This window comes from Corvus kubaryi, unplaced genomic scaffold, assembly GCF_017639235.1.
Source record: "Corvus kubaryi isolate FWS band 111438036 unplaced genomic scaffold, C.kubaryi_AGA036_p1.0 37398, whole genome shotgun sequence".
NCBI lineage: Eukaryota > Metazoa > Chordata > Aves > Passeriformes > Corvidae > Corvus > Corvus kubaryi.
The window spans coordinates 38,653,718-38,667,620 of record NW_024581137.1 but is presented as its reverse complement, the minus strand read 5'-3'; the positions used below and the strand labels follow the sequence as shown (position 1 = coordinate 38,667,620).

At 37.8% G+C, this 13,903-nt stretch overlaps 1 protein-coding gene across 5 annotated transcripts in view; it reads left to right on the top strand.

Moving 5' to 3' along the window:
• The window catches only part of HACD1 (3-hydroxyacyl-CoA dehydratase 1), a 22,635-nt gene extending 10,104 nt beyond the window's left edge, over positions 1–12,531 (top strand). For 2 of the 5 annotated variants that reach the window (XM_042043430.1, XM_042043428.1), the window contains exons 2-7: positions 3,927–4,044; positions 5,260–5,278; positions 5,360–5,448; positions 8,128–8,249; positions 10,654–10,832; positions 12,316–12,531. In XM_042043430.1, the coding sequence (XP_041899364.1) occupies positions 3,949–4,044; positions 5,260–5,278; positions 5,360–5,448; positions 8,128–8,249; positions 10,654–10,832; positions 12,316–12,398 (588 nt within the window). In that variant the 5' untranslated portion in view covers positions 3,927–3,948 and the 3' untranslated portion in view covers positions 12,399–12,531. The remainder of the gene's footprint in view (positions 1–3,926; positions 4,045–5,259; positions 5,279–5,359; positions 5,449–8,127; positions 8,250–10,653; positions 10,833–12,315) is intronic. The other 3 variants (XM_042043429.1, XM_042043427.1, XM_042043426.1) reach the window with 3 other exon arrangements.
• The last annotated feature ends 1,372 nt before the right edge of the window (positions 12,532–13,903 follow it).

The window sequence follows — 13,903 nt, the reverse complement described above, 5'->3', positions numbered from 1 at the left end:
GCGGGGGCGCGGCGGGGGCCCGGCGGGGCCGGGGGGCGGCCGGGCGGGAGAGCCGGGACGCGGGGGAGCCGCCGGGAGCGGGGCTGTCCTCGGCTGCTGGGCATTGCCTAATACGGTGCAGCGCTGCCAGCCGCCGGCGCGTCACCCCGCGCCCGCCGCGGAGGTTAAGTATAGCCGGGACCGGAATGCCGGGCGGGGGAACCGCGTCCCGCGGCACGGCCTCGCCGGATGCGGAGGGGACTGCTGGCCGCCCGCGGGGAGCCGACAGCGCTCCTCGGTGCCGCCGGCGGCTTCACGGGCCCGGGTCCCGCGTGGGGCGACGCGCTCGCCCCGACTCGGAGCTGCAGAGCCCGCCCCGGCTCCCGGCAGGCAGAGCTGTCCGGAGCCAGCGCGGCCCGCGGCGCCCGCGGGCGGTAGGGATGAGCGGGGACCGGTGCAGGGGGAAGAGCTGCAGTAGCCCAGCAGGTTCATTTGAGCTTGTGCTCCGTGCTGCGAGGCTTTGCTGTGAGAAAAGCGGGTATTTATTTTGAATAACAGATCGTAAGAGCAGTCAGGTTTATGATGTTAGCGCTCGAAGCACGTATTGTCACTTCTTGAAAATTTTCCCTGTTCACTAACTCTCGGGGAAAAAAACCCCAACCCATTAATTTCCACATGCTTAAAAGAAAGCGAAGAACTAAACATTTTATAACTTCTAGGGCGATATTCATCATGAGAACAGTTTTACTTTGGCTGTCAGTGGGCGATCTCTCGGCCCTTTGAATCCCGTAGAGTAAAACTAACATGCCGCTGTTGAGGCAGGAGCTCAAGCACTGATGGAGAAAGCCAGGAATGTGATCGTAATGGCTTTCTTCTCACTGGCAACTGTGAATCTTGAATATGTATTCAAGTCTGTTCATATATTATTGCAGCACTTCTTGAAAAGTGCTTTTACGTGAGGTTAATGTTACCTCATTGAATTACCAGTCTCGTGCTCCATGTGTGAATTTGCTAATGAACACTGACTCTTGCCACTCTCTTTTATATGTCTCTAAAAGATTATCGAACCATATTAGTTTTGACCTTAGGTGCAGCTTCAGTATCTCCCACTTCCTTCTCTCCCATTTTCCATTAATATCAAAAGGAATTAAGACATGCAAAATTGGATTTTTTTTATGTTGAAACAGAGAAAAAGATAGGATTAAATTCTTATAATCATTTATGGGTACAATTTATATATATTTTAGCTTATCTTTGTTTCTAAAAGAGATTTAAGGGACTCAGATGACAGATCAATACCCAATCTTGCTCAAAGTTCCAACTGGAGATGCTGCCTTTATTAGAGAAAGTGTTTTCCATTTCCTGGTGATTCGTAATACTCAGTACAAGGGCTTTCCTGAGATCCAAAGTCAAAGCCACTGACAGCTAAATAAAACCATCTACAGAAATTTATGTCCACATAAAAAATCATTTAAGAAAAATACATTTGCAGTCTTTGATTCTGAGTGTCATCCAAGATTACTTCTCTCTGCAATGCTTTGGTTGTGGAATGAGGTGCAGAAAATGCCTTGTTAGGTTAAATGTATTATGACTTCTCAGCCTAAGTCTCAGACAGAGCTGTTGCTGTCACATTTGTGCTGCCAGCTGGATGTAAACTCACTGTCACCTTCCTCTTGTCAAACACTTCACTATAAAACAGGGCAGCTTCACTGTGAAAGACTAGCAGTGATATTCCAGTAATTCCTCGTTTCCACAGTGGTGGCAGAGAACCTGAAATAAACGCGCTCATATTTAAAATCCGTTATAAAATCTTAGTAACACTTGTGGGGGAAAATTTTGGCGCACTGACAGATCGGATTCATGGGCTTAAAGTAGAAGGGATCAAAGAGGGGAATCATTCCTGCTGTGTGGGGAAGCCTTACTAACTCTGTGAGTTTGAAATGCTGTCATGAGGTGCTGGAATGGGGCAAACCAAGTGACTGCATAGCAGTAGCTGCTGTGTGTAGGGGTGGTTAAGGGGCTGATACTGGAGTCCGTGCCATCTGAGGTGAGCAGGGAGCTGTCAGTATCCATGTGGCTCTCATGCTGTCACAGCAGAACGGATCTGACCAAAGATTACTATTTCCTGGTACCCTGGTTCCAGTGCTAGCCTATACATTATGCTCAGGGAGGAGTATAAGAAGATGAGTTAAATATTTATCCAAATGTTTATGTAAATATTTCTCTGAATATTTATAATCTCTCTGAATCTGCCTCTGAGTATTTCTAAGACCCTTCTGCTTTGTCACTTGGGCCCTTCCTTAGCCAGAGCTCATGTTGCTGTAGAATATACTTGCTATGGCTTTATGGAGAATGAAAGGACTGAGTAATTGTTCCCAGCAACATCAGAGAAAAAGCTAAACTAAAAGTTTTGTCATTTTTGATTTTTATTTTTACCTCTCAAAGTAGCCATCCATAGCTCTTGTTATGCCGATGTCTATATTAAAGAATTTTTATATTTTCTTAGTGTTTTTGGATTGAAACCTGAAGTTTTCAGTCTTCTTGCTAATATGATGTTTTAAGAATGAGGTATAGGTCTGAAAGGCTGAGAGAGTTGGGTTTTTTCAGGGTGGAGAATGGAAGGCTCCATGGTGACATTATTGCAACCTTTCAGTTCCTGGAGGGAGCCCACAAGAGAGCTGGAGAGGGACTTTTCACAAGGGCTTATAGTGATAGAATGGCTTTAAGTTACAACGGCTTTAAACTGAAAGAGAGAAGGTTTAGATTAGATATTCGGAAGAAATTCTTTACTCGGAGGGTGATGAAGCACTTGCAGAGGTTTCCCAAAGAACCTGCAGATGCCCCATTCCTGCAAGTGTTCAAAACCGGGTTGGATGGGGCCCTGAGCAAACTCATCTAGTGGAAGGTGTCCCTCCATACAGCAGGGATGGTTGGAACTAGATGATCTCTAAAGTCCATTCCAATCCAAACAATCCTGTGGTTAAGGAACATCTAGTACACTGTTTTGAAATCTTAATTATATAAAAATGGGTTTATTATGTGGAAGGAATTCCTCATGCCTTGGATTATTTTACTGTCTGGGCTGGTTGTGGGATCAACTCACAGTTTAGAAGTTTATTTTTTTAATCTCAATTTCCATTCCAAATCTCAATTTAAGTTTTATATCAAATTCTACTATGATTAAAAGATATTGTTACTTTTTCTTTATTTTACATTGGAAGGGTTATTAGCTGCCATTGTTGTTCAGTTTCCTAAAAAACCCCAGAAAATATTATCCAACCCCCTCAAATGTGCTAGTTAAATATATCTGCTCCTGGAAGTCAGGAGCATAGAACACCTGTCTTGCAGCACTTGGGAGTCTGATTTTTTAATCAAGTTTTAGAACACTTCTCAACACTTTTGAAAACATAATTGTAGTGGTAACTTCATGTGGACAATCACAAACATTGTGAAGCATAAAGATCACCAGTCAGTCCTGAAATTGGTGAGTTAAGGGGCCATGAGAAATGTAAAACTGATGTGCATAAATTCCAGTCCTTTACTTTTACAAACTTGCAACCCAGTGACTTCAGTGCCAAGCTCATCATGTGGTTTCAAATAACAGTATTTAATAGTCAAGATGCATGAGGATTTAATAGTAAAAATATGTAGTCACTAGCTAGTGAAAAGTCTTCTGGATGGGTGGTTTTGGGAGGTTCCCTCAATTAAGTCAATCCTCTGAAGGTAGTAAGTTATCCTCCATCCTTTTCCAAGTAAAGAGATGAGTGTAATGTTTACATAATATTATGTAATATTTATGTTTAAAGATATTTTTGATGATCTAAGAACACTGACAAGTGAAGAATCAAAGATAATCCATGAAAAAAAATGCTCTACTAAATTATTTACAATGGATGGATATTTTTAGAATTCTAATTTGAAATGTATCCATTCTCTTTCTTTTATAGGTGGCTGGTATTAGGTATTGCCATGGTGCGGTTTTATATACAGAAAGGAACACATAGAGGCTTATTCAGAAGCGTTCAAAAGACGCTTAAATTTTTCCAGACATTTGCTTTGCTTGAGGTAAATTTTAAACATTAGTTTGCTTTACTGGATGCTGCATATCACAGGCAAAACACATTATTATCCTGAATTTAAAATAAAAATATTATATTAGTACTAAAAGCCTTTTTTACTTTATTATTTAATGAAGATTTGGGGGTGGGAAAGATGATTACTTGAAACAAACGGGCACATGTTTTTCAAACTTAATTCTAATATTTCTTTAAATCAGACAGTGCCTGGTAACTGCTTTGATTTGAGAGTCTTTAATGCAAAAGGCAAAATCTTGAAGGCATTACAGCCAGCAGATCAGCCCTCCAGTGTAGTAGAATCTCATGACCATCTCAGAGAGTATAGGTTACCTATAATTCTTTATACTGGACTTACTATCCTTCTGTGCCTTTCCTGCTTCTGCTTATTGCGAGACTGGATTCATATACCCCATATAATCCATTGCAACGGGGTCTGTGCCAGATGTGCAAAGTATTCTTTAAGTAATACTTCTGCAAACTATGCACTAGTGGTCTCAGTTCTGGTACATCTTTGGAATGAAGCTTGGGTTTATGGAGCACTTGCAGTTCTTTCCCAGGCACAACGAAGAGTGCCTGTTGACATTTTAACTTTTTTCCTCAATCTGCCTATGACATCTCAAGTTCAAACAACTATTAAAATCATGTCACCAGCTGTATATAGGCTTTTGTGCTGTTAAACTTACACAGTAAGTAATTCTATTCAAACCTGCCAAAATAATGAAAAGTACTTCATGCACTAAACATTACTGACCAGAAAATACATTATATCTAAAGCTTCATAGCTGTCATTGACAAAAGTATAATAATGTTACTAATCTGTAATGAATGCAGGGCATTTGAAAATTGCTGTGTATTTAGTGTTCCTTATATGACTTCCTCTACGCTTTTCTGTAAAATTCTTCTTTGAATAAGGTAAAGGAAGGGAAGCTTACTAGCTGAAAAAAATGCTTTGTAAGTATCTAAATGTCTAATATTTACAATCAATTTGGAAAACAAATGTCTTTCATGTATTTGCACAGCTCAGATATTGAGCCCATCCCAACACTGATTGCGAGGGCTCTGCAATGTATTTCTTTTTAAGACTGTTAGAGGGAGACAAAAACCAGAATTGAGCCTAGGTTTATATTAATACCAAAATGCCATGTTTCTAGGGTAGCTAGTAACATGCTGCACATAGTAACCTCTGACTTATTTTTATTTACAGGTAATCCACTGTGCAGTTGGTGAGTTCTTTGTTTTAGTTTCTCCTGTAATTAGTTAAAACATGAATTGTGGAACAGAGATAACATGTTTCTCTTTTTAAGGAATAGTTCGCACATCTGTGCTTGTGACTGGGGTCCAAGTGAGTTCAAGAATCTTCATGGTGTGGTTCATTGCACATAGTATAAAACAGGTATGTGTGTGAGCAAATTATGTTTTGATAGCTTTTAAGGAGAAGCTATTAATACAGTTCTCATTTCACTAGGAAGACCAATTTAAAAATTAATTATATTCCTACAGAGAATACTTACATACTTGAGTGCAATTTTGGAACTTAGGGTTACAAAATGGAATTTGTGTGATTCTTCCCAGGATACTGAGTCTGGATCTTAGTTGTGAGTTGGCAGTGTCTTCAGCATCATGCCCTCTGTGGTCTGCCTAAGTGAAATCAATGACTACTCCTATTATTTATGAGTAAAACTGCCCCAGTGTTAACAGTTCCCTTTCAAAAATTTTAATAAGCACTTGCTGAATTAATCTAAAGAAATTGTAAATTTATGTCTTTAAATTTATGCCTTAAATGGAATTCACCTGGATAAACATGGTTACGATTTTGCAATTTTTTTAGAAACCTTCTCAAAATTTTAATGTTATGATAGCATTAACATTTGATGACATCCAGCATGTCACAATGGCACTTAAGGAGTATGTAAATGACAATAGTTTATTTGCCTGGCTGTAGGTGGCTACTGTAAGGCTAGTGATCCATTAGCAGAATGAAACAAGCAGTTCACAGCTAGTAGGTAGGACATTAAGTTCAGCTTGTGAGGTGTGCTTTCTATGAAAGGTATGTAAAAAAATTAAGTGATAGATTTTGTGCTCCTGAATTTATTCAGAACTTGAAAAGCTGAGCCATTAAACTGTCTCACCAGCAGATGGCATAGGCCTTTCTGCAGATGGATTACCTTAGCACCTGCCTCAGTTGCCAAATCTTCAGTTCTCTAGAGGACTTGTTTTCCACACTGCATCTTTTCCTTTGCTATCAATTTTCTTAACATGGAATAAATTAAATAGGCTTTTCATAGGTTTTTTGTTGTTGTTGCTTTCTTCTTTTTTTTTTTTTTTTTTTTTTGGTAAGCTAAGTGTTTTTACCTTTTTCTGTAAAGCAAAATGTCTGAAAGATTAACTAGATTTTTATATTGAATGTCTACATGTGAGCTGGTCTATAGCACTGCATTTTGCCATTTTTTATTATCTGCAGTGGATCTTTAGCATATCCAGCAATTTCTTTTATTTCCTCTATCGACACTACTGTACGCCAAGCTGTGTCCAAAAAAAAAATATATGCCTGAATGTATGTCTGATTGTATTTCATGCTGTTATTGCTTAGGAGGCATGAATGTTCAGGGTCACTTTAGGTGGTGAGAGGCACGTCAGTGATAATAGCAAGAGCCAGACTTCCCCTCTTGACTGCAGATTTGCAAGGCAGCAGATAAGAATTCTCTGCACACTTATTTAAAGCTCTTCTGCTTGGATTTAGCACTGTGACATGAATCCAAGTTTGAGTTATCAATGTTTGTCTCTAACTGCATGAGGCAAAGAACAGCCTAATTCTGTCTTTGCTTGTTTGTTTGGGTGTCTTTGCACTTCAGTTGTTGCTATTTATTTGTGATTTTGGTGCTATTTTTATGTCTCCATTTTCTTTATCATGTTGCTGAAATCCTTCTGCTAAAAGTGCACCTTCTTTGACACATTGAGGGTGCGATTTTATGAGCACTTATAGTTCTTCTTGATTTTTGACAGTTGTGGATTTTCAGCATCTTGGAGATAGATTAAGCTTTGTCTCCATGTTGCATTTTATTTTGAAAAATCATTTCCCTCTTTTGTAATTTTAACAAAACTTGTGTTGCTTTATTCTATTTCACAGACATCCCTGGAGCTTTTCAGCTTTCAGGCACAGAAGTGTATTACAAAATTCCTCCCCTCTTAAAGACAAGAAAATTACTTGTGTGTAATTCTTCCTCACAGAAGGTAGTGTTTGTAATAGATCCCCAGGTGCCTTCTTTGTGTGTGGGGACTTTTGTTTATTTGTTCACTCAGAGTGAAAAAGAACTCGTGTTTTGAAACAGCAGAGATGTGCTACCTACCAATGAGGCAGTTTAATGACTCAGAACTTAAATCTTAAATGGGATTGTTCAGTGAGTTTACCCAAAGATCCTGATCTACCACCTACTCTTTATTTAGTGAGCCATCTGTGCTCCCAGCTCCTTAACTATCTTAGAGCTCCCTGAAGTCTGCCAAACCTGATCTTCTGTGACCAGGTTCCAGTTAGTAGGTTATATAAAGCAATTCCTTTTGTCTGATGCTTCATGGAGATGTGCATTATGCATTGAGGAAGAAGCAAGATATAAAGTAAGAGAAAGTTTAGGAAATTGAATAGTGAAATGCAGAATGATTAAAAAGTGATTATGAGAAGACATATCTTCTGTATCACTTTTGTGTTCCTTCTGTTTTGAGGAGTAAGAAGGTAAACAAGTAGGTCAACCACAAATAAAAGAAGGATAGTTAGATGTGTGGTGGAAATGCAGGTAGAGAATAAAGAGGAGGAATAAGCTTAATTATAGAGTTTTATGTTTTGATATTTGCATAATGGATAAATATTGCTCAGTTGGCAAATGTCTGTATGTTAGTAAACACACATGATAATGAAATGTACATGGTAATAGATTCAGCATATCACTTTTGTGCCAAAACTTACTTTCTTTACAAGATGCTAGTTCTGCTCTATGTATCTTAAAGAGAAGTCTGTTGCAGTTTGCACAGAAAAGAAGCTTAAGGATGAAGAAAATGTTGGTTCTTTATAATTCTGCAGATCCAGAATGAGGAGAGCGTTATTCTTTTTCTGGTCGTATGGACTGTGACAGAGATCACTCGATATTCCTTCTACACATTCAACCTGCTCAACCATTTGCCATACTTCATTAAATGGGCCAGGTGGAGATGTCTTGCACTTGAGTTTCTCAGGATTCTGTGCATGTTGGTTTCACGCATGCTGAACTAACACACAGGAGAGCAGATGTTTGAGCTTTGGTTTTGTGTCAGCAAAGTGCAAGTCAGTTGCTTACAGTACTTGGGATCATTTTTGCTTGGTTTAAGATGTTAAAAATATTTTAGCTGAGAGCTTTGGGGTATGGTTTTTTCTTTGCTTTCTGTGCCTCACAGTTTGAACTCTGCTTTCACTTAATTTTTTTTCTCTATCTTTGGAGTCATCTTTTAATTTGCAGTGTGACGATGCTCTTGAATACAGTGCCCAAAATTAAGCACATGTGCTAGTCTTTGTGGATGTTAGTTCTTTGAAAACGTGGGAATCATTGTCACTCAGTCTGTGTTATTACTACTTTATAAGAAATTCTGCTTTATCAGAGCTTCTGTAAGATTATATCCATGTAGTGAAGTTAAATACTGACTTAGTTTAGCCCACCAAAAACTGTGTTCCATATCAAAACTATTTTGATTTTGAAGCATACTTAAGGTTGTCCACTAAATCCACATACACTACAGAGATGTGTTTTTCAGAGAGTTAACTGAAATAGTATTCTGTGTAGTCATTATTTGAAAAATACGTTTAAGGCAAACTTACTATGTTAGAAGAAAAATATCTAACCTACATTCAGTGCAGGCAACTCTTATTTTAAAGAGTTTGTTTTTTTCTTTATTTTTGTTTTATAGATAATGCAGGTTTGTTGCTTCTAATGCACTTCTTTGATATGTCTGATATTTATGTCTATTCTTATAAAATATTATCTTTTTGCTAGTGCCTAAGTTAGAGACTTGTTTAAGCACTAAATGACAAATTTAAAGATAGGCAGATTGGCTATCATCAGTAGCTTTTTATACAGACTTCAGAAAGAGAAATGCATTCAGAACATATTACATTGACAGATAATTATTTTTGCCATCAGGTCAGTGTCCCCTGAATAACAGAATTTTGTTTCCTTAATATAGGCAATAGGGAAAAACTGACATCTCACAGAAGAGATATATGGTGAAATATTAATAGAAACAAAACATATGAAAAGGTATTATTTTTTCATAGAGTCCAAAATATCCCATCAAGATTCATGGATAAACAAACAGCACAACTGGGCATAAATTCAGTACCAAGAGAGATGGAATTTCTGATCTTTACCTTATAACTGCATAGAGACAAACTATATGTAAGGCATCAGCTCCTTATCTAATCTACATTCTTCCCCTAATCTACATTCTTCTTGGTGCTGCCAAGCAATAGTACAAGGGGCAAAGGGCAGAAACTGATGCACAGGAAGTTCCACCTGAATATGAGGAAGAACTTCTTTACTGTGCAGGTGACCACACACAGGAACAGATTGTCCAGAGAGACAATCCAGTGTCTCCCTCACTGGAGATAGTCAAAAACCGTCTGGACACAATCCTGTGCCATGTGCTCTAGGATAAACCTGCTTGAGCAGGGAGGTCCCTTCCAACCTGAACTATTCTGTGATTCTGTGATTCCCCTCACCTGTGAGTCTTCTAAGCCCTTCTGCTTCTAGGACGGTTTCCTGCTTAGTTGCTGTTTTGGATCTCATTTATTTTGATCAGGGAGTGCACACTATACCTTTCTCTCTGTGTGACAGCTCTCATTGCTGTTCCCTATATGAACTGGAGAATTGTTCCTTAGGAGAACCTGGACAGCACAAAGCCTATTAATTACAATTTTCATTTTGTCACTGCCTATGTGGCCTTTGGCATTCAAACCACATTTTCTTTAGACTGGATGCTTTGCCTTTTATTTGAACATCATCTCACTTAAAAATGGATCTGATAAGTTTCTAGCACTTTCTAGTAATTTTCTTTTCTCTTTTTATTCAAATTTCCATTAGTGGTAAATGTAGTATTCCCATGTTGCAGTGAGTAAAAGAGCTTTTGATGTTTTTCAACATCTTCATTATCTTCAAACAAATTGTAGTGCATACAGTTGACCCAGTGTGTGTGCACTGTGATGAAAATATGTAGGATCATCTGAATTTGGGATTCAGTCCTGGTCTGAATCCTGTCAGTGAAAACAGGAGTAAGATCAGTATACTTTAAAAAAATCATTATTGGAGACTAAATTTGAGGATTGTTTTATTAGAAAAACATAAAAACATTCTGATACTTCACTGTCTTCAAATAAAAGCACTGAGGAATGCATTCTCTTGTCAACCTAAGCAACTCTGTCAAAAGTAACTGAAACTGATACTCTGTGTCATCAGGATGTGGTCCTTGATTCTGGTGCAGGAGCTATTGTAATACATTGCAGTGCCACTAATAATAACAAGAGAAAATATTTTAAGTTTATGGGGTGTTTCTCACAGGTTTTTTTTATTTTTCAATGCAGATACAACTTTTTTATCATTTTGTATCCTGCTGGAGTTGCAGGTGAACTGCTAACCATATATGCTGCTTTACCCTATGTGAAGAAAACAGGAATGTTTTCTCTGAGACTTCCCAACAAATATAATGTCTCCTTTGACTACTATTACTTCCTTATTATTGTCATGTTCTCCTATGTGCCATGTAAGTATTATTTAACTGTAGAAACATATCAACAATATAATAATCAATCTTCAGTGATGCTATAAACACTGCCTGTATTAAAATTTGCTGAACACTTTCTACTATAAAAGCCTGCTTTCTCTTGTTCCAAGCTTCACTGTGTTTTAATTGGTTGGACTGAAATTTTCTGCCTTGTGACCTGCTTAGGAACATAAGCTGCCTTAAAAATTTCAATGAAAACGCTAAAATTATTTCTCAGACTTGGACAAAGTAAGAAAACTTTTTGCTTACACACAGAAATGTCTGTAACTGTGTCGCTGAGACTTTCTAGTGCCTCTCCCACTTTGAGTAATGGCTTAAAATTGGTCCTGCAAGTTGTGCCAGAGATTTGCTGTGGCTTTTTTGCTACTAATAACCATTTACCTTGGAAAAATCACCATCCAAGCATGCTCAGGAAAAACTTGAAGCAGTATTCTCCAAGATTTCATTTCACAGAAGTCAACCCCCCCAAAATCTCTCTGAACATCTGCAGTCCCTGGTTTTATCAGTTTGTGCTTGTACTTGCGCATACCAGAAGCCATGGAGATAACAGTAGGGACAGTATCTGTCTTTCACTTCCAGTGTTATTTCCACTGCTAACTAAGCAGTGAAGACAAGGAGAAAGCAAACTGATATACCAGATATTCCACCATGAATGGGGCTAGACCAAACTTGGCAAATATAATATTTTAGATAATATTAATAATAGAATATATAACGGATTTTTTTTTTTTTTATGATCCGTACATTGAGGCAGCAGATTAGGGAGAGAAATTGAAAAGCAGGAAAATTGAAGTTAAAAGGTCTGTGATCTGCATTCATGAAAGGTATTCTTTTGAGAAGGTGACCTTCAGTATGGACTTTTACAATATGCATGCACACTGAAATTTTTTGTCCCAAGAAATCATGAAGGCCAACAAGAGAGATTTATGTCAGTAAAAAATGTTCTAAGGTGTGATAACTTACTAACAGTTTTACATCTGTTTATATAACAATGCTTCAGGAATAAATCCAGTTTTCTCACCATTAAATATAAGGATCTACTCTGTCAGCAGGACAGTAATGTAATAGATGGCAGAGGAACAGAAAAGAGGGATCTCCTTACTTCAGACTTGAACAAGTAGGGTAAATTTGTATCCTCCTCCAAATATTAATTCAAACATGCTTAGGACAGATTTGAAGGCTTCAAACACCACCAGAATGTGGTTGAATCCTGTTTCTACAAGGAAACTGTTGGGGCGAAGTTCCTTGAACACAAGGTATTCAGGGGGCCTTGTCTGAGCTTTGAGTAATTACTGTTTTTCAAATCACTGCAATGTTCATGACTTGTTCTTTACCTTAATCAACTCAACCACTGTGTGCCATAGTTTTTACCCAGTTCATCATTCTGTAAAATTGTGGTTTTCCATTATGTGATCTGTTGAATTTTTTCATCTAATTTGCTTTCTTTTATGCTTTGATCAAGTATTTCCACAACTCTACTTCCACATGCTGCGGCAGAGAAGAAGGGTGCTTCATGGAGAAGTGATTGTGGAAAAGGACGATTGAGTCAAGCTGTGTAACCATGGTGCTTTTAGTGGAAAGGAAAAGAAAAGAGGGTAAAAACCCAAAACTTCCTCTGATTTTTCTGAGTCCAAGTTTTAAAACATGGAACAAGAATAAACAACTGTGCCTAAAATATCATGGACTGTATTATTTTTGCAATTAATATATTTTCAGACCTACCTTTTCATCCTTGGATTCACTTTGACTTTTAATTGTTCGTTTCTTCAAAGAAATTATTTTCTTATTTTCAATAGGTTGATGAGTAGCTTTAAGAATTAGAATAGTTGGCTACTGTGCCTTCTGTTCTGAAAGCTCTGTTATGACCTGTAGTCATTATCAAGAACAGAAGGAGAGTTGGTAAGTTGTACTGAAAGTGAGTCTTCTGGAAAACAGAGTGTAAATTACGTAATGATGTTTTTCATAGACTAGGTAAATTTATTGTTATTTAAGCTTTATATTAGGTAATACCTTTCCAGTTATAAGTACTGTAGAATGTTGTTCGACATTTTTTGAATTACAGTATCACGCTGCAGAATTCCAGAAGAACTTTTGAAAGGAGCTGAATTTGTGATTGTCAGTGCAAATTTGGACCTCCCTGTACTTTCATTTGTTATTTGAAAGATACATAGAATAATAGATATAATATTAACTGGTTAAAAGTTTGTGCTGAGGTGTAAACATGATGTGTCTACCTTTCTCTAATCAGTGGCTGGAATGGGACTCCCTTGCAGAGCAAAGCTGATTGTCAGAATGTTTCCTATTCTACATTTAAATTATGTATGCAGAAAAATCAGTATTGCATTGAAAAACTGTAGCTATGGTGAGATATTTGACTTCTTATAATAGCTCAGTGGGATAAAATATATTTGAAATAGCATCTTAAAATATAAATTGTGCTTTAATTCATCCCATTGGGCAATTTTAATTGCTCCCTCCTCATTAATTGTTTATACTGTGTTAACCTAATTCTATTTCATGTCTTCAGTAATCTGCAAGAAGGATCTACAGTATATTAATAAAATTCATGGGTGATATTACACCATATCATACCCGAGCGGGAGAGGTCCAACAAATTAGACACAGCCTAAGAGATTCAGAAAAAAGGTGATACATTTGAGGAAACTTGGATACTTAGTGAGAGAGAGAAGATGGAAATGCAGTAATGCGGTATGAAGCCTTGAAAATGTAGGCAACAAACCTGTCTTGCTTCTGGCTTCACTAATGTCAAAAGAAGAGTATACATATGTGGAAGAGCTGCATCAGGCAGCTGGAAATCAGAATACTTGTGATTTCTGAGGTAATTTCTGGAGTACAGTCTTATATTTTGGCTACCTCAGGGATGAAGAACTGGTTAATCTGCTAAAAGCTCAGAGAACAGAAACAAAAGTAGTTGAAGTGAGGAAGAAGTCGGAAAGATTGAATCGTTAGTATGTATAATTCTTTGTTATATGACAAATACATGGAAGAGCTTTTCTAAGTATGAAGGTGTAACTAGAACTGGTTATATG